Raw genomic sequence first — 20,815 nt, 5'->3', positions numbered from 1 at the left:
GGCCACCGAGGGGCGACAAGCAGCAGCCCGTGGTGGTCCATCGCAACCCTGTGTAGGGTTGGCACAATCAGCGGCAGAGGGGGGAAGGCATACAGCAGTTGCCTCGGCCAAGCATGCGCCAGCGCATCCTGGCCCAGGGAGCTGGGGCCGTGGAGGCTGAACCACAGAGGGCAGTGTGTCGACTCCTGGCAGGCAAAGAGGTCCACCTCCGCCCTGCCAAAACGTTCCCAGATGGCGAGAACCACCGCTGGGTTGAGTCTCCATTCCCCGGGATCGGGGTCCTGGCGGGACAGCAGATCCGCTGCCCTGTTGGCGGTGCCTGGCAAGTACATGGCACGCAGGCTCAAGAGATGTCGATGGGCCCACCGCAGAAGTTGGCCGGCCACTTCCAAGCACTGGAGGGACTTGGTGCCTCCCTGGTGGTTGATGTAGTACACTACCGTAGCGTTGTCCGTCCGCACCAGAACGTGTCTGCCGGCCAGGCCTGGGAGGAAGTGCTGTAGGCCGAGGAACACAGCCCGTAGCTCCAGCACGTTGATGTGCTGCTGTCGCTGCCCTGGACTCCAGTAGCCTCTGACAGTCCGGCATTGCCAGACTGCACCCCAGCCTCCCAGGGAAGCATCCGTGGTGATGACCTCCCTCCGGGAGGGGATAGCCGCCAGCGGAACACCCCGCAGAAGGTAAGCCCTCCTCCTCCATGGACGGAGGAGCCTGAAAAAAGTATCCGTCGCCTTCACGAGCCTGTGCCCGTGCGGCACCGGGTGGAGGTGGAGATCGTTGAGCCACCTCTGAAGCGGGCGTAAGTCCAGGAGTCCCAGCGGGACCAGAGAGGAGGCTGCCGTAAGCATGCCCAGCAGGCGCTGAAAGGTCTTCAGGGCGAGTGACCTGCCCCGTCCGAAGCGGCCAAGCAGCAGGCGGATGTTGTGGATCCTGGTCTGGGAGGGGGTTGCCATCAACGATCTCGAATCCAGGTGCATGCCCAAGAAAGTCGTCTCCTGGCTGGGCACCAGCGAGCACTTCTTGTAATTCACCCTGAGCCCCAGCTCTGCGACATGTGAGAGCACAGTCGCGATGTCGGTGCGGGCCTGAGCTGCTGACCGTGAACAGACGAGCCAGTCGTCCAGGTAAGGCAGGACATGCAAACCCCTTGCCTGAAGTGGTGCCAATGCCGCTGACACACACCTGGTGAACACACGGGGTGCCAGCGATATCCCAAAGGGCAGAACATTGAACTCAAAAGCCTGGCCCTCGAAGGCAAACCGCAGGAACTGCCTGTGGTGTGGCGCAATGGGAACATGGAAGTAGGCGTCTTTCAGGTCGATGGTGGCAAACCAGTCGCCCGCCTGGATGTGGTGTAAGACATCCACTGTACGCAGCATGCGAAATCTCATGGTCTTCAAGTGGGAGTTGAGGGACCTCGGGTCGAGGATCGGGCGGATACCGCCGTCCTTCTTCGGAACCAGAAAATACCTGGAGTAGAACCCACCTTGCTGTCTCTGCCTGTCGACGGGAGAGATTGCTCCCTTCTCCAGGAGGGTGGAGATTTCCTGCCGGAGGACGAGGGACTTCCCCGGATGGCTCATGGTGGTGTGTTTGACCCCATGAAAACACGGCGGTCGGCGGCAGAACTGGATGCGGTAACCCTCGGTGAGGGTCACCAGCACCCAGGGGTCTGGGGTCAACGCTTTCCAGCTTTGGAGCTGTTCGCTGGAAAAGCGGCCGACCGCTGGCGCGCTGATGTCAGCGCCGTCCAGAGCGCCCCCGTCGGTCACCATGGGGGCGACGAGGAGCGGACTGGGTGTAGGGAGCGGCACCGCGGGTCCGGGAGGTGGTGGGGCGACGAAAGTCATCAACCCGTCTGGTCTCCTGGCGGGTGCGTGGCCGAGACAGAGTCGGTGTGGGCCCCCTGGAGGACTGGGCAGTATTGCCATGGCGGTGGACCTGGCGGAGGCCAGCGAACTGCTGCCGCGCCTGGACGACCTGGGCACTCCGGTCCAGGGCTTGCTGAGCGGCCTCGCCAAACAGCTCCCCGGGGACAACAGGGAGAGAGCGCAGCACACGGCGGTCGGGCTCGGCCAGAGGGGACTGTGCCAGCCATATCTGCCGGCGGGCGAGGGTGAGATACGACATCAGCCGGCCCAGTTCCCGCGACGAGTAGGCAAAGGCCTGGAGAGCCGCGTCGCACAGCTCCCGTGATGCCGCGCTCGTCCCCTCCAGTGTCTGGGCGAGGGCCAGCAGCAGATGGGACATGGAATTGTCAATACGACCCATTCGTGCCGCCGTGTCGTATCCCCGCACGATGAGGTCGTCGGTCGCACGGCATTGGGTGCGGGGGCATCGGGCGTCAGGCTGCAGAGCCTCGTTGGGCGAAAGGACGAGGGCAGCCACGGAGGGCTCAATGTTGGGCATCTGCTGGAGGCTGTAGGTAGGGGCGTCCTGCATTGCTGCCAGGGCCCTGCAGTCACTAGGGAGGTGGGAAAGGCGTCTAGGGTCCGCCCAACACCTCTGTAACTCCTCGATGTATGGGACCGAGGGCGGAACAGACAACGAGGAAGGCTGTGTGGAACCTCTGAAGAAAGCGCTCTGATGCTGGGCCACCGGGGGCGTGTCCAACCCCAGACGGGCCAATGCAGCCCTCAGCGTTGGCTGGATGGATGAGCGTCCGCCTTCTGACGCTGCCGCGGTGCCATGGCTGGTGGCCTGGGACCCGGCCGGAGAGGTGGAGTCATGACCAACAGACCCACCGCAGTCAAAGCTCTCCGACGCCCGGATCGACAGTTCATCCAGGCCGCGTGCATCAACGGCCGGTGACAGAAGCGGTGGTGATGGTGAACGGTCGGGCTGCCAGGCAGAAGGGGTGGCTGCGGGAACACTGCTGCCCTGTGGCGGAGGCTGGAGATTCGCCAGCAGGGCCTTCATTTCCTCCAGCTCGGTGGACATCACCTCCACCTTCCGAGCCAAATCGTCCGAGCGCTTCTTTTTCGCCTTAGAAGCGGAGACGCGTGGGGGAGCCCCACGGCGCTTGCTGGGCCCCGCTGCTGCAGCCGGCACCATGTCCTGTCCCCCCGAGGCCCGGGGGATGTCAGACGGGAGGATCCAACCGAGCCAGCCTGGCGGTCCGCGCAGCCACACTCAGGCACATGCAGTCTGCTCAGGCCATATCCGTCAGCCCCTGCCGCAGGTGATCAATACCCAGGCACGAGGGGCACTCGCGGTGGCCATCCTCCGGCTCGAGGGGGGCCCAGCAGTTGGCGCAGCGAGAGAATAGGTCCATGACACCTGGCTGGCAGAAGGGAACTTAAAAAATAGGGCGAGAACACCCCAAGTAAGTATCCCAAAATAAACAATCAGGCGGCAATGAAAAACGACCGGGCGAACACACCCGTGGTCGGGAATATTAACAAGGAGAGGCGCCGTGCGCCACAGAACTGATAAACAGCGGCGAGAAACACCGCTTTAATTTAAATGAATGAAAACCGCTTACCTGAGCGACAACAAGCCGGCCTCCAGCGGCGAGAACACCGCCTCGGAGGGCTAGTCAGCTAACTCCACCGAGCGAGAGCGCTCAGCTTAACGGAGTAACAATACGAATACAACACACAAGACAGCCGGCCCGTGAGCAGGCCGGAGACAAGGCTACACAAAATAAGGCGGTCGGGAATATTAACAAGGATAGGCGCCGTGCGCCACAGAACTGATAAACAGCGGCGAGAAACACCGCTTTAATTTAAATGAATGAACCACTTACCTGAACGAAGCAAGCTGGCCTCCAGCGGCGAGGACACGCCTCGGAGGGCTAATCAGCTAACTCCACCGAGCGAGAGCACTCCGCTTAACGGAGTAACAACAATACGAATACAACACACAAGACAGCCGGCCCGTGAGCAGGCCGGAGGCAAGGCTACACAAAACAAAAGCGGTTGATAATGTTAACAAGGATAGGCGCCGTGCGCCGCAGAACTGATAACAGCGGCGAGAAATGCCGCTTTAATTTAAATGAATGAAAACCGCTTACCTGAACGAAAACAAGCCGGCCTCCAGCGGCGAGGACACGCCTCGGAGAGCTAATCAGCTAACTCCACCGAGCGAGAGCGCTCAGCTTAACGGAGTAACAAATCAACGAATATAGCGACAAGAGAAAAGAATTGGTGGACTTAACGCAGTTTCTTGGAGGGTGCGTAAGCACAGCCCCAACCCTACGGGTAACGAAACTAACACGCGTTTTGTCCAAATTCCAACTCGCAACCTGCAAACGCGAGAAGATGTAAGAGGTCACTTCCTGGGTTTACCGGTCTTTTATGCCGGGGTCACGGGGTGACGTCACCCAGGTCACACGTGACTTTGTTGTTACTATTACTCGACCTGCACGTTCGTGTGATGGATATCCATGTGCTGAAAGCACCGCCTCTGGCGGTCAGGAGAAACGAAATAGAACGATTATTATGCCATTCTTGAGGTCTCAAGACATTTATAAACAAAAAGTGAGGCCATGATTCTGCCTTCGGACTCGTAAATTGGAGACGAGGATTCAAATTTTTTTTTTTATTTTTGTTGTAACATGCCATAATAATTTGGCATGAGATACAAGGGTAAGTCAAAAAGTTCTCAGACAGATGTTATAATTTCAAAAGGTGTGAAAAAGATCCTCCAGAATTTTACAAAGGAATTCTCCGATGGAAACGCCGCTTGCAGAAGTGTTTCGACTTAAATGGAGGATATGTAGAGAAGTAGCTTTATTTTCATAAAGTTTTTTTTCAATTTGCCTTGGAACTTTTTGACTTGCCCTCATATTTATATCTACATTCATTTTTGTCTGAATTTCGTGCAAGTGTGTTACACCTGCACTCCTTGGCGCGTGCATCAGATAGACGCTCGGGCGTACACTCGCACACATGCCGTGAACAGTTCACATAAAGGCAGGAACAGCCACCGTCAAATGGTGCGGTTGGAGTCTTGTTCTCGGACTTGACTGGAATCAAGAGTGGACTCAACTCGAAATTTTCTTTCATGACTTGGACTTGAACACTTTGGGCTCGAGGTTGAGTGACTCGACTACAACACTGGCTCTTATGAACACCTGACCAGCCCACATCGGAGCCTGCTGGTTCACTTCTCATCTTGTCTCGTGTTCTTCCGCTTATCCGGGGCCGGGTCGCGGAGGCAGCAGTCTGAGCATGGAAGCCCAAACTTCCCTTTCCCCAGACACCTTGGCCAGCTCCTCGGGAAGAACACCAAGGCGTTCCCAGGCCAGCCGAGAGACATAGTCCCTCCAGTGTGTCCTGGGTCTTCCCCGGGGCCTCCTCCCGGGGGGACATGCCTGGAACACCTCCCCAGGGAGGTGTCCAGGAGGCATCCGAAAGAGATGCCCGAGCCACCTCAGCTGATTCCTCTCGATGTGGAGGAGCAGCGGCTGTACTCCGAGCTCCTCCCGAGTGACTGTACTTCTCACCCTATCGCTAAGGGAGCGCCCACCCACCCTGCGAAGGAAACTCATTTTGACCGCTTGTATCCGTGAGCTTGTTCTTTCGGTCATTACCCAAAGCTCATGACCATAGGTGAGAGTCGGAACGTAGATCGACCGGTAAATCGAGAGCTTCGCCTATTGGCTCAGCTCCTTCACCATGATGGACCGGTAAAGCGACCGCATCACTGCGGAGGCCGATCCGATCCGCCTGTCGATCTCACGCTCCATCCTTCCCTCACTCGTGAACAAGATCCCGAGATACTTAAACTCCTCCACTTGAGGCAGGACTTCTCCACCAACCTGGAGAGGGCAAGCCACCCTTTTCCGGTCGAGAACCATGGCCTCGGACTTGGAGGTGCTGACACAGCGGCTAGCTGTTGGGACATGGAATGCTGGTTGACTTATCCCGCAAAAATACGGCTTTTTTTTCCCCTCCCCAATAAAATGGGCAATGAGCCAATCGGTATCTGGAATGATTTACGCAAGTGTTTCGAACTCTCCAATAAAGCCCCGCCCCCTTTCTCGATCTCTCATGCTCTTATTTTCACAAGCAGTTACAGATTACTTGGCTGAAAATATTGTTGCGCCCTCTTGTACTTTTCTTCAAGCTGTATTGGTGGACATCTTCCTGTGTGCGATTATACAGGCTGCCCAACAAACAAGGGGACAGCGTAATCAACAGGCGACAGTTCATTTTCATTGGACACGTCTAAAGCGACAGCACGAACGGCAAGCAACATTTGAGTAATGTTTTCTCAGTAAAGCGAATGATTCCTCTGACTAATCCTGGAGCATGTGTGGTGTTCTGTTTTCTTCAGTTCCTCGTTCACAACTGTAATTCTTACTTGCAGTTAGGTCCCGTTTATAAAACGAACATGCGAAGACTTCCTTTCTAGCTTTTTATCCTCAGATCCAGTGATCATCTTCCTTCTGCTAAGGCATTTAAATAAATGCATGTGATTTTGGGCAAGTCTGCGACCAAAGCCAAGCCCATTCGTGTTTCGAAACTGGAGTCACTGAACTATATGAAATTTGTAGTTTGTATTAAGGCTGAGGACGCTGTTCATTTCCAGTCAAAATATTAACCAGTGAGAATTGTATAATTACATTATAAGGAAAAAAAAAGGCAGGCAATTATTTTTGTCATTTGAAATATTGACTAACTGTTTGTCTGTTTCCTTTTTATGTCCAGCCCTGATCAGCCTCTCCTTCGGTGGAGCCATTGGTCTCATGTTTTTGATGCTTGGCTGTGCCTTGCCTGTGTATAAGTGAGTTTTTAAAAAAACGTAACTTGAAATGTTTACACGCTATGAGTAATAATCCAGTAATAATGCTTGGGAAAGTTTATAAATCCTGCTACGCTTGAATAATAAATGTTATATTAAATGTCCCAGATATTAAGCATTGTGGTAACGGCACCATAATGAATAAATGCTAATCGTTATCGTGTGTGTGTGTTTCCATAGTGAATACTGGCCGCTTTTTCTTCTCTTCTTCTACATCCTGTCTCCCATCCCGTACTGCATCTCTCGGCGTGTGGTGGACGATACAGACTCAGCTAGTAACGCCTGCAAAGAACTGGCCATTTTCCTCACCACAGGGATCGTTGTGTCTGCCTTCGGCCTGCCCATCATATTCGCACGCGCTAGTGTGGTAAACATTGCTTTTCTATGTTCGAAACACGTTTTGGGAACCTGTGCGAAACCTTCCTACGTGTCACTACTGCTGAACTCAGGTTTATGCCAGTGATAGGTTACATGATGGATGATTCGACATGCACAAGAGCATTATTGGAAATACATACGCTACCATCACCATTTTGTCCTGGAGGAAGCTGTTCTTTTGTACTTTTGTACTTTATCCCTTGAAAGCAGGCTCGTAGTGCTCGAGTCCGACTCGCGCCCTAATTTTAAGGATTCGTGACTTGACTTGGACTTGAGCGCTGATGACCCGGACTCGTAAATTGGAGACGAGGACTCGGATTTAAAAAAATTTTTTTGTAATATGCCATAATAATTTGGCACAAGATATTTATATCTGCATTAAAGGCGAACTGAAGTCATTTTTAAACTTGCTTTATTTCTTCATTAACGTGTTATTCAATTACGTTTTCGGTTTTAGTAACCTTATATCGTGACTCGTATCGGCAACTAATTGCAATTAAATATTATACTTATCGGCCTATTCGTTTTTTAGCCATGTTGAATGTCGTTCGTTTGGTCCACGGCAGGCGTCGCTTATCCGCGCGATCTTCACGAGACTTGTGCGAGACTTGGAAACGTGAAGTGTCAGCCAGGTGTCAGTGCTGCCATTTTGAAAACTGTTTTCCAAACGAAATACTGCACAAAAACGAGTTTAAATGACGATTACTGCCTACTTTTTTCAAACTTTCCTGATCGCTATCAAAACAAACAAAACTTCCGGCTTGATTACATCAGCGTTCGAAAAAGGGCGCGTGAGTCTTTTGACAACATTGGCAGATGTTGGTCACTTTGATTTCCGCTGGACGTTTTACTTCCGTCCTACGATGTCTCGCACAGGTCTCAACGAATCTCGTTTACAGCCATTGCTTTGACATATGGACTGATTACATAGCATATTTCAAACACTCATAACTTGCTATAGCAGTGACAAACTAGCTATAAAAAATGCATTCCTATATTTCATAAAATGAGAAATAGAATTTTGATGATAAAATTTGCCTTCATTTCTCCTTTAATTTTTGTACAAATTTCGTGCAAGAGTGTCACACCTGCGTGCCTTGGTGCATGCATCAGGTAGACTCTCGGGCGCGTTCCAAGCGGACTCTCATGCGAACGCCGTAAACAATTTGCACCTGCACAGGATTAACGTGCAATCAGCGAGCCAAAATAAAAACTCTGAACACTTTGCAAAGTATTGAGTTACGTTGCTGACACATTACCGAGCCTTATTTCCTTGTTTGGGTTCCTGATCCCTGATTTCCTGTTTCTCATCTTTGATTCTGCCGAGTCTACAATAGCCTGTTTGTGCTTCGCTCGACCTATTGACCATTTTATGATTTTGCCTGCCGTTCTGGATTGTTTACCTGTCTTCACTTGTATGAGTAAACACACCTTCTGCACTTACATCAGTCTCCCAACCATCTCTGACAGAATACTTCACACTCCCTGACAAAGAGAACGCACATTCACCTGTTCATACATCATGTTCAGGAACAAACTAAGGCCATTATTATATGGTGTTATTTTTGCCTCATTAATATTTGTAAATGCACAGAAAGTGATCTACAAATAGTCAGGGGTTTGTACATGTGTTTTGATATCCACAAATGTAAATTTAATATTTGTAACTTGTATTTTGGTCTTTGCAAATAAATGTGTACTTGTAAATATACTGTTTTTCATTTGCAAATCAAAAATACATTTGTAAAACTGACAATTCTGTTTGTGAAATGTGAGTCGCATTTGTGGATCAGCAATGACACGCATTCACCGCTTTTTTCCTCTGTGGCGTATTTTTGAGACTCTGCAAAATCCACAAATGCAGACAAAATCCACAAATGCAGACAAGATCCACAAATAGCCTCACATGCACATTCACGTCCACTAGATGGCAGTGTGGTAAGACAACGGATCTGACAAGTGCTAAGACAAAGGAAAACGTTGAAATTGCTGAAATTGAAGTGCGCTGAAATGGAAACGTCTGATGGATGGGTATGTTACATTGATGAATAGTCAATAAGGTGTTGTTACTATGTGTTGTTACGAAATTATGTTAGCATACCTCATAGTCTCTTGCTAATGTAACGTCAGGTAATGTAAGGTAGGCTAAAGTTTACCCTTAACAATAGTCTCGTCAGCTTAATGCTACATTGGCATAAAATATCCAACATTTGCTTTTTTTACTGTTTGTCTGTGTAGTTTAAAGCTAGTTTTAGGCTAGAATTATAGATTTAGGCTACAGTGGCTCGCAAAATTTAGTAGACCAACACCCCTGACATATTTTACAGACATTTCGCTATAACTTGGTGTTATAATTTAAATTATAATTATAAATATATATATATATATATATATATATATATAGATATATAGATATAAATTAAATTATAATTTAGTTAATTTATAATTAGTTAAATTATAATTTGGTGTCTGCATTTAACAATTGTGAATTAGTGAAATATACACAGCACACAGTGAAGTAAAGTACACACTTGGAGCAATGGGCTGCATTCTATGGCAGAGCCCGGAGAGCAGGGAGGGGGCACTACAGCCATGGTCCACTAGTAGGGATTTAACACTAACCAGTAGGTTAAAGTCAATTAAATAATTGAGTACATGTAACATTTTAGATAATGTACTTGAAAGCGGCAGACAACAACCGGTCCAACACCAACCTTGCTTTCTTCAGTCAGGCTGTACAGGAGTTTGGCTATCCACTAAAGTAAGCTTGTAAAACTTGAGTTTGGATATTTTACATTACCTGACGTTACATTAGCAAGAGACTATGAGGTATGCTAACATAATTTCGTAACAACACATAGTAACAACACCTTATTGACAATTCATCAATGTAACATACCCATCCATCAGACGTTTCCATTTCAGCACTCTTCAATTTCAGCAATTTCAACGTTTTCCTTTGTCTTAGCACTTGTCAGATCCGTTGTCTTACCACACTGCCATCTAGTGGACGTGAATGTGCATGTGAGGCTATTTGTGGATCTTGTCTGCATTTGTGGATTTTGTCTGCATTTGTGGATTTTGTCTGCATTTGTGGATTTTGCAGAGTCTCAAAAATACGCCACAGAGGAAAAAAGCGGTGAATGCGTGTCATTGCTGATCCACAAATGCGACTCACATTTCACAAACAGAATTGTCAGTTTTACAAATGTATTTTTGATTTGCAAATGAAAAACAGTATATTTACAAGTACACATTTATTTGCAAAGACCAAAATACAAGTTACAAATATTAAATTTACATTTGTGGATATCAAAACACATGTACAAACCCCTGACTATTTGTAGCTCACTTTCTGTGCATTTACAAATATTAATGAGGCAAAAATAACACCATATTATTAAAAATGTTCTGTTTCCGGTCCACCGGCCGGGTGAGTGCCGTTTGTGCGGTTGAAATTTTTTTTTTTAACGCCGGTTTTTTGACATTTTTTTCGGGTTCGTAAATCTAAAATCGAACTTGACATTTATGCATTCCCAGGGCTTTCCACTAAGGCTCATACTAGCCAGCCATGACAAATAAGTAGCCAGCCGGGGGGGGGAGTAAACACAAAATAAACTCCTGTGCACGCAGTTCCCAGGATTAATTGTATTTTCCACAGACCATTTATTTATTCACTTTACTCAAATACAAAGTGAAATGGCAGTAAATCTTTTCTTTTCTTGCGTATTGCATCATGAGACGTTCCTGGCTTGTAAATCTCTTATTTTCGGTGCATGACACATTCACGCAGCTGAGCATGCTATGAATTAACAACGACAACGGTCTGCAGTGGGGGCTACACAATTACACACTCGGCGAACATTTCTCCATTTGTGCATGCAAATACACTCCAACCACTCAGTTTGGTTTCATTTACAACCAACGGTGTCTTTTGATGCCAGCACGTAATTGAACGAGAGAAGACTGGTTTACCGGAGACAAAATAAGCGTCATCTCTGCTTCTGTCCCCTTCGACAGCCCCGACACACTACTGCCTCCGCCGAGTGCGTGTACACACACACACACACACACACACACACACCGCATGTCGGGGCCGCGGATGAGTTACTCTCCCCTGATCAACGAAGTCGGCGAGGAATTTGTGGTTATTATCGGTACAAACAGCGCGAATCACAACTTAAATGAGTGCGGTTCAGTTTGACATTTTATTGTCCGTCCGTTAGAAAAACATTTAATTTTATTAAAATCGAAAATTAATATTTAGAGCCTGTGGGCTACAAAAATAATAGTCATTAAAGTAGCCGGCTGGACTTAATTGTGTAGCCGGCTGTATGGCCGGCAGCTGGCGCTTGTGGAAAGCCCTCCATTCCGCGCAGAATATAGAATTGAATCAGCTCTGCGCATGCGCCGTGTGGCACAAAAAAATGTCAGCCACCATGAAGGAAGGAGATCCGGAGTTTTCAAACATTTGCTTAAGTGTGAAATCGCAAAATGGTATTCTAGCGAACAACAAAATAGTAAAGATTTAGAAAAACAAATCATTCAGTGATCATTTTAATAGTGTAATTTCATCCGAACTAGGCCTAACGGTCAGTTTAGAACTACAAAAAGGCCGTGTGTCGGACATTTTAAGTACCTTTTGTAAAAGTTTTGCAAATGTTGCAGTCAGCATTTAAAATGCTAACTTAGGCTACGTTCACACTGCAGGCTGAAGTGACTCAAATCCGATCTTTTCGCCCATATGTGACCTGTATCCGATCTTTTATTGACAATATGAACAACACAGATCCGATTTTTTCAAATCCGACCCAGGCCGTTTGGATATGTGGTCCTAATTCCGATTCCTATCCGCTCTTTTCATATGCGACTTCAGTCTGAACCACCAGGTCGCATTCATCCGACTTGCACGTCATCAACAAGCCACAAACGTCACTATTCTGCGCTGAAGTAGGCGGCGGGTCTCTCAAAAAAAGTTACAACAATATGGCGCATAATCACAGGCGCAGATAGAGGGTGGGACGGGTGGGATTCGTCCCACCCAGATTTAAATTCACTTCGTTCGGTCCCCCCCACTTATAGGGAGGAAAAAACGTCTATGCTGTCTTTCTTTGCATAAGGCAAACCTCACGGAAAAATCAAAAGACTAATTACCATTCGGTTTATTGAGGTGCACAGCAGTGTATACATAGTTGCAACAACTCACATAAAACAAAGACTGATATTCGGTTGGTTGAGCTGCGCAGACTGCACAGGTTGTGAGCTCGAGCTTGGTTGCTATGGTTACTAACAACAAGTTTGACAGGCATATCGGGGTTGGGGTTGGTTTGCTGGCAGCTTTGTCCCCCCAGTTTTTTGTCCCCCCCAGTTCAAAAAACGTATCTGCGCCCCTGCGCATGACATCAATGCGAGGGACGCTTCGGGCTGTGAAGGTTCTGAATCTTCTCAATGGAAGGATGCAGAGGTTAGGGAGCTGATTTCCATTTGGGGGGATGCAGCTATTCAAGCTAGATTGGATGGGTCATACCGCAACCGGGCGGTTTTACTTCCGTAAACACTGGCCATGCTCACTGCGTGTGACGTCGTCGTATCCTGCAATGCGCATGCGGAACACTTTTAGGTCGCTTTTCGTTCATACTGAGGATCACATACAAGTCGCATATATTTGTTAATGTGAACGACCTCACAAAAAAATCGGATTTCACAAAAAAATCGGAATTGAGCATTAAGCCTTGCAGTGTGAACGTAGCGTTAAAGTTTTTGTACAAGTTTCAGTTGATTAAACTGTCATTTTATTAAATGTGTCTGCTTTTGTAATAAAGTACTGAAAGAAAAAGCAAACACAGCATTGCGATTTCTTATCATCCATATATTTAAAAAAAAAAAAAATCCCTCCCTCCCGACTGAATTTTTTTGCTCACCCGGTGGACAGGAAACGGATTTTTTTTAAGGATGGCCTAATGCTCATGATGCTGAAACAGCCAGCGTCAAATGGTGCGGTTGGAGTGTTGGACTCGACCCGAAATTTTCTTTCATGACTAGGACTTGACTCGGACTTGAACGCTTGGGATTCGAGACTGGAGTCGGACCTGAGGTTGAGTGACTCGACTACAACGCTGCTTTCTAGCGATGTTTCACGTCATGGAGCGTCTGTGAAATAAGTTATTGGTTATATGACAAGCTGAAAAAAAGAGAGGTTGGCGAAAGTATGACTATTAAAGCCATAGTTTTACCAACCTCTCTTCTTTTAGCTTGTCATATTGGAGAGCAACCATAAATCGCACAGTCCACTGTCCTGAAGACTTTTCCATGTCAGAAAACTTGATAGAACTTAAGCCAGCTTTCCTTGACTTTTTTGACACTGGAGACTCGTTACTTTTTCTCCTTCACCACAGCAAAATTACGACCAATCAGAATCGAGCATTCAGTCGATCTGTAATCATAAATTATGACCCATTTGCAGTTGAAAAAAGCCTTGAAGATGTTTAGCGAATAACCATGCTTTTAAGTCATCTTCAGTGATAATTCCATCACACGATTTCCCTGTTATTCTCCCCATCCATATGGTCTCATCTGTACTGTGTGTTTAGCACCATTTGTTGAGTAAATAATGAATATCTGTGTGTGCAGATCGCCTGGGGGGCCTGTGCTCTTGTCCTGACAGGAAACATTGTCATTTTCGGCACCATTCTGGGCTTCTTCCTCGTCTTCGGATCAAATGACGACTTCAGCTGGCAGCAGTGGTGAAGCGGAGAACTGTTTTTATCAACATACATTCTTACCATGGCTGTTGCCATGGTTCTTAGTGTCGTCTTTATTATTTATAGTGACTGGCCATCTGTATAAAGAGGAAATCAGTGCAATAAGTTGTCACTGGGATCGGGTTGACCTCAGAAAGCTGTTCTCTCTTTCTTTTTTTCCATTAGCAATGTTTTGTTTCTTCTTCTTTTTTTTTTTTGCACAAGCATGATTGACGCTTCTTTACAGAGTGTAGAATGTGTAATGCCATGAAAAAAATAAGCTAATATGGATAGATAATTCTCGTGATGAAATATGCGGTTAGAACTAATCGCAGATTCTGTCATTTGGAGCGCGTCGTTTAGCTTTAGTAGCTTTAGCATTTAGCTTGGCGAATCCGCAGTGTTATATTTTAAAAGTGAATTCCCGTTTCATGTAACCTGGGGTTAGTTATAATTTATTGATGTCGAATGCACTGTCTGCTGACACCATTGCATTATCGGTTGCACAATTCCATCCCATAACCAAATGCCAGAGCCATTCACTGCTGTTTAAGGTATAATCTTGTAATTTAGTGGCCATAACTTGTATAGTACACCTTGTGTAAAAGTGTGCGCTTTACAGCCAGTTCCCGAAAAAGTGTAGTCAAATAAGACATAGTTGTGTATCGGAGCTACAAAACCCACTTTGCGAACAAGTAACTGAGCGTAAACTAGCATCATGCTAACTGTGTTCGGAAATCATTGCACTCGCTTCAGAGAGCATGATTAGCACATAAACTACTTCATGGAGTTGTGAAGTGAATCTTTTTTTTTTTTTAAATAAAAATAAATCAGTCTGTTTCAAAATGGCCATCTCTGTAGTTTTTAGCTGAGAGGTGATTTTCTGTCAGCATTCGATAAGCAAGTCTAACACGGGTGAAAAAAAAGTGATTGTTGCATTACGCGTTTAGCATGATGCTAATCATTCTAGTCTAAATGTTGTGTGCACTGGAGCTGTGCGAAAGATTAGCATTATGCTAACTGTTATCTGAGTATTAGCACAGAGACAATTTCCGAGAGTTGTAAAGTGAGATTCGATGTACAAATTTAAGCATATAGATAAGGGTAAGGTATCCTGTCTCAGAATGGCTGTCATTAAGGTAATTTTGTGTCAGCACCATTAAGCAAGTCTTTAAAGTGCATATTCTGGACCAATTTGTTTTTTTATATGAAAGCATGTCCCTTTACACACTCATCCAGAAGGGTAATTTTGCACAAGGCCATCTGTCTACAGCAGAAAAAAATAAAATAACAAAACGCGTCTGGAAAAATCCCAAGGGAGTCTGGAGCCAGATTCGTGACGTTACCTGCGGAAGCGCCAGCAGGCTGCGAGAGCTTTGCACGGTTTCAGTGCACAGCCTGTGTAGACCAAGCGCTCCCATTTCTCTCTCATTGTCCGGTCTTTTGGAAAACGATGAGTCCCATCAAGATTGGTGTTGCTACACCCTCCTACGATACATCTGTTAACCATTTTAATAATTACGCGATAACGTTGAAGAAATTTGCAGAAAACCACCAGGTCGTTTTCTCATAAACAGACCAGCGCTGACATAGGATTCAGAAGGAGGCGTCCCGCACGCGACGTCACGAAAATCAATGTTTCCCGGGAAATCCAAATGCCAAGTTTTTTCAGAGGCGGACCAATTCAACTCAAACGCCTTGATTTCAACTGAATTTTTCTGGTATTGTGCAAGGTAAAAAAAATTGCACAGAATGCAAAGTGTGACAGATATTTGACCAAAGTTTAATATAAAATAGGAGAATTACATTGATCTTGCTCCTGAATTTACCCGTGATATGCACTTTAAGATTTGGATCCAAAAAAAAAAATAAGAACCACTGAGGTAAAAGTGCTAATTATTCGAGTCTCACTGTTTGCACTGGAGCTGTGAGAAATACGCTGACTGTACTCGGGAAAACATGACACACTTGCTTCAAACAGCATCACGTATTCGCATTAGCACATGCACTATTTCATATAGTTATAAAGTGAGTCTGTATTTTCAAACGACTATATAAATCACAGTAAGTCATGTTGTTTTTTTTTTTGTTTGTTTTTTCCTTCAGCTGTGAGGTAACTATATCAGCGCCATAGAAGCAAGTCAGTTTAAGATTAGCACTGAGGTAAAAAAGTGATTATTTCACTATACAGTTAGCTTGATGCTAATTATTCAAGTCTAATTATTGAAGGTAGTATGCACTGGAGCTGTGAGAAAGATTAGCATTATGCTAACTGTTGACTGAAATCATCACACTAGCTTCAGTGTCATGTATTAGCATTAGCACATAGACTATTTCATATAAAGTTAGTCTGTAGTCACAAATTTAAATATATAAATAACAGTAAGTCATCTTGTATCACAATGGCAGCCACTTTTTTTTTTCTGTTTTTGTTTTTTCTCTCTCTCCAGCTGTGAGGTAACTTTATATCAGCAAAGTCAGTTTCAGATTAACACTGAGGTAAAAAAGCGATTATTTCACTATACAGTTAGCCTGATGCTAATTATTCAAGTCAATAGGTTGCGTGCTAGTCTGGTTAACACCAGACCATATCACAAGTGAAATATGGTCTGGAATCCGCCTATTGAATTTCTCGTAGGGGAGGTGTGGTTTACGATTGTCAACGGCCATTTATTGGACGTTGCGAATGTCTATCATTTGGCGTATACGTAGCCCATGGCCAATCATGGCAGTTGTACCCGGTGACGTAGTTAGAGCGACGAAGAAGACAAAGAGGCGAAGAAGAGAAGGCAAAACAAAAATAGATTGTAACGCCAAACGCTGTTCTTTTTTTAAAACAAACTTTCGCTCTAAACTATTCAGAACAGTGTCTAAAGCTTGATCGAAAGTTTGGTTCGTATCGCTCGCCGCCATGTTAAATGTGATCCGTAAACAGTCCCAAATAAACTACAAGCTTCCGTTTGTCGAGTAGTACGCGTCACCGTCTTTCCACCCCTCCCCACTCTCTGATTGGCTCCCTAACTCAGGCGAGCCTTTATGGTGATGATACACGGGGCAACTTTTTGGGCAATGTTGCCGAGCAATGTTGCTGGCAACGGGCAACTAGGTGAGACACAGGGCAACTTTTCAGGGCAACTAACAATGGGCAACAACAGTTAGCAACGGCAGTTTACAGTTAGCTAAAAAAAAAAAATCGATGTCTTAATTTTTGCTGTGACCATTTAATCAAGCTGTCTGTTGTTTTTTAGAGCTTTGGTGAGGTAAATTCCTCCATATAGAATATTAAAATAACTTACCGGCGTAAAAACGGATGAGGAGTCTCTCCATCTCTTCACTCCACTGACACTGAGCGGCCGCCATATTTGTTTGAAATTTCTGATCCAAACCTTACCAGAGGTCACATGACTCGATACTCGCGTTCTGATTGGCTTATCTCAAAAAGTTGCCAGAGATTATCAAAACCATTCAGAAAGAAACAATGTTGCCCAATCTCAATAGAAAAGAGTCAAAACGCAGTTGCCCAGCAACATTGCTCGGCAACATTGCCCAAAAAGTTGCCCCGTGTATCATCACCATTAGACCATAGTTTCCATGCTGTCTTTTCAGATTGGAACGATTGTGCAAAGCAGCATGGGATTTCCCAGGCTAGTTGTGTGCACTGGAGCTGTGAGAAAGATTAGCATTATGCTAACTGTTGACTGAAATCATCACACGAGCTTCAAACAGTGTCGTGTATTTAGCATAAGCACTTAAGCCTCGGTCACAACCGGCCGTACGTGCTCCTACGGCCGGTCTACGCGCAAGAAACACATGGAGGGCGCGCGTGAAACGTATGGAGGGCGCGCGTGTGACGTGCTGGTTTTCGAGCCGTAGACTGGCCGCAGAGTTTCTTTGTCATGTCAAACAAACTCTACGGACGCTTACGTTTTTTTTCAGGTTGCAAGACAAACTTATGGCCAACGTGCGTCTTTCTCCATGAACAAAAAAAAAAAAAAAACGCAGCGATTTGGGAAACGCCAAAAATCGCACGGCCAAAAAATCGTACGTCTGGTTGTGACCTAGGCTAAAGACTGTTTCATATAAAGTTTGTCTGTAGTCACAAATTTAAATATAACAGTAAGTCATCCTGTATCACAATGGCAGCCACATATTTTTTTCTTTTCTCAGCTGTGAGGTAACTTTGTGTCAGCATTGTATGAGCAAGTCAGTTTAAGATTAACACTGAGGTAAAAAAAAAAAAAAGCGATTATTTCATTATACAGTTAGCATGATGCTAATTATTCAAGTCAATAGGTTATGTGCACTGGAGCTGTGAGAAAGATTAGCATTATGCTAACCGTTGACTGAAATCATCACACTAGCTTCAAACAGTGTCATGTATTAGCATTAGCACATAGATTATTTCATATAAAGTTAGTCTGTAGTCACAAATTTAAATATATAAATAACAGTAAGTCATCCTGTATCACAATGGCAGCCACTGGTGGTTTTTTTTCTCTCTCTCTCCCCACCTGTGAGGTAACTTTTTATATATCAGCACCATAGAAGCAAGTCAGTTTCAGATTAACAGTGAGGTAAAAAAGCGATTATTTCACTATACAGTTAGCATGATGCTAATTATTCAAGTCAATAGGTTGCGTGCACTCGAGCTGTGAGAAAGATTAGCAGTATGCTTACCGTTTACTGAAATCATCACACTAGCTTCAAACAGTGTTGTGTATTTAGCATAAGCACATAGACGATTTCATATAAAGTTAATCTGTAGTCACAAATTTAAATATATAAATAACAGTAAGTCATCCTGTATCAAAATGGCTGCCACATAGATTTTTTTTCTTTTCTCAGCTGTGAGGTAACTTTGTGTCTGCACTGTATGAGCAAGTCAGTTTAAGATTAACACTGAGGTAAAAAAAAAAAGTGATTTATTTCACTGTACAGTTAGCATGATGCTAATCATTCAGGTCTTAATGTTGTGTGCACTGGAGCTGTGAGAAAGCCGAGCGGGATGTTAACTGTATCCTGAAATATTTACACACTCACTTGAAAGAGCGACGAACAAGAATTTTTAAACTAAAGAATAATTTTAAAACATAAATATACGAGAAATCTATCAAAGGTAATTTATCTCCGAGGTCAGCTGTATGATTGATTATTTCAGCACTGTTAGCTTCATGCTAATCAGCATTTACTAGTTGGTAGCATTTTATTTGCCTTGTAGCTCTTGTGCTAATACTGAAGAAAATTTGGACACAACATGGCATGGCTTATTGAATACATGTGTGGGGAATAATTTTTATAATTTATTTTTAGTTTGATGAAATGTTGTTCTTCCAACAACATTCATATGAGGTCCTGGGTGGTTTTTTTTTTTTTTTTAAAGATGACAAAAGCACTGACACATTTGCTAGATGTCTATTTCTATTTCTCATTATTTATTTCTTCCTCAGTTATTGTACTGTGTAACTGTAACCATATAAGAACATGACTGACTACAAATTGCTAAATTACGGTAATGTATTTATCAGCCATTTTGTCCGACAGTAAGGTTGAGTGTCGCATTGCATATGTTCGCCAAAGGGTGCTTTCGTTCAACAATGTCGGCCAGAGTCATGAGTCCAGAACCACCGGGAACTGTTTCTATTCACACTCGCAACGTCACAAGTTGCTGATGTGTCTCTTGGTGGATTGTACTGTCCATAGGTTTTGGAATAAAATCAGCATTTTGTTCTCAGACTTTTAAACCTGACTGTCAGTTAAGATGAATGAGAAGACTGTGTGAAGTCATTTAGAGCCCAATTTGTTACCTACAGGCAAAATAATAATAAAAAACAATTCACATATTTCTAGTTAATCCAAAGCACTGTAAAAGTTTCATTTGAAATACTTTGCTTGTTTGTATCATCTCCGTGTCCTAAGCTGCTGAAATTGAAAAACATGGTGGTTGTTGTTTCTCATTTTTCTTTTCTTTTTTTAAATAAACGCCATTTTTAAAGCAAACCCTCAACTTTTCTTGAAGAAAGAAAGAAAGCACAACTTTATTCATCACACACTTGTGAAATTCCTCTCTGCATTTAAAGGAACAGTCCACCGTATTTCCATAATGAAATATGCTCTTATCTGAATTGAGACGAGCTGCTCCGTACCTATCTGAGCTTTGCGCGACCTCCCAGTCAGTCAGGCGCAGTCAGACACGCTGCCACTCCTGTTAGCAATGTAGCTAGGCTCAGCATGGCCAATGGTATTTTTTGGGGCTGTAGTTAGATGCGACCAAACTCTTCCGCGTTTTTCCTGTTTACATAGGTTTATATGACCAGTGATATGAAACAAGTTCAGTTACACAAATTGAAACGTAGCGATTTTCTATGCTATGGAAAGTCCGCACTATAATGACAGGCGTACTAACACCTTCTGCGCGCTTCGGCAGCGCATTGCTATCTGAGCTCCGTATCAATGCGCTGCCGAAGCGCGCAGAAGGTGTTAGTACGCCTGTCATTATAGTGCAGACTTTCCATAGCATAGAAAATCGCTATGTTTCAATTTGTGTAACTGAACTTGTTTCATATCACTGGTCATATAAACCTATGTAAACAGGAAAAACGCGGAGGAGTTTGGTCACATCTAACTACATCCTCAAAAAATACCGTTGACCATACTGAGCCTAGCTACATTGCTAACAGGAGTGACAGCGCGTCTGACTGCGTCTGACTGACTGGGAGGTCGTGCAAAGCTCGGATAGGTATGGAGCAGCTCGTCTCAATTCAGGTAAGAGCATATTTCATTAGGCTGCTGGGCCATAGAAGGTTCACGCTGCACGCTGCATGCTGCACGCTGCACGCTACACGCGTGTAAAGAAAAGTGGACAAACGTAGCATGACTTGCTCTGGGCCATAGAACGGCGTTCACGTTGCACGCTGCACGCTGCACACTTCACGCGTGAAGCGTGAAAT

At 45.2% G+C, this 20,815-nt stretch overlaps 1 protein-coding gene across 1 annotated transcript in view; it reads left to right on the top strand.

The window, feature by feature from the left end:
- The window catches only part of leprotl1 (leptin receptor overlapping transcript like 1), a 34,706-nt gene extending 14,841 nt beyond the window's left edge, over positions 1 to 19,865 (top strand). Inside the window, exons 2-4 of the mRNA XM_060901237.1 lie at positions 6,657 to 6,732; positions 6,931 to 7,117; positions 13,759 to 19,865. Of these exons, the coding sequence (XP_060757220.1) occupies positions 6,657 to 6,732; positions 6,931 to 7,117; positions 13,759 to 13,875 (380 nt within the window). The 3' untranslated portion in view covers positions 13,876 to 19,865. The remainder of the gene's footprint in view (positions 1 to 6,656; positions 6,733 to 6,930; positions 7,118 to 13,758) is intronic.
- The last annotated feature ends 950 nt before the right edge of the window (positions 19,866 to 20,815 follow it).

The sequence above is a fragment of the Neoarius graeffei genome, chromosome 20 (assembly GCF_027579695.1).
Source record: "Neoarius graeffei isolate fNeoGra1 chromosome 20, fNeoGra1.pri, whole genome shotgun sequence".
Classification (NCBI taxonomy): domain Eukaryota; kingdom Metazoa; phylum Chordata; class Actinopteri; order Siluriformes; family Ariidae; genus Neoarius; species Neoarius graeffei.
This window is presented reverse-complemented; position numbering and strand designations above follow the sequence as displayed.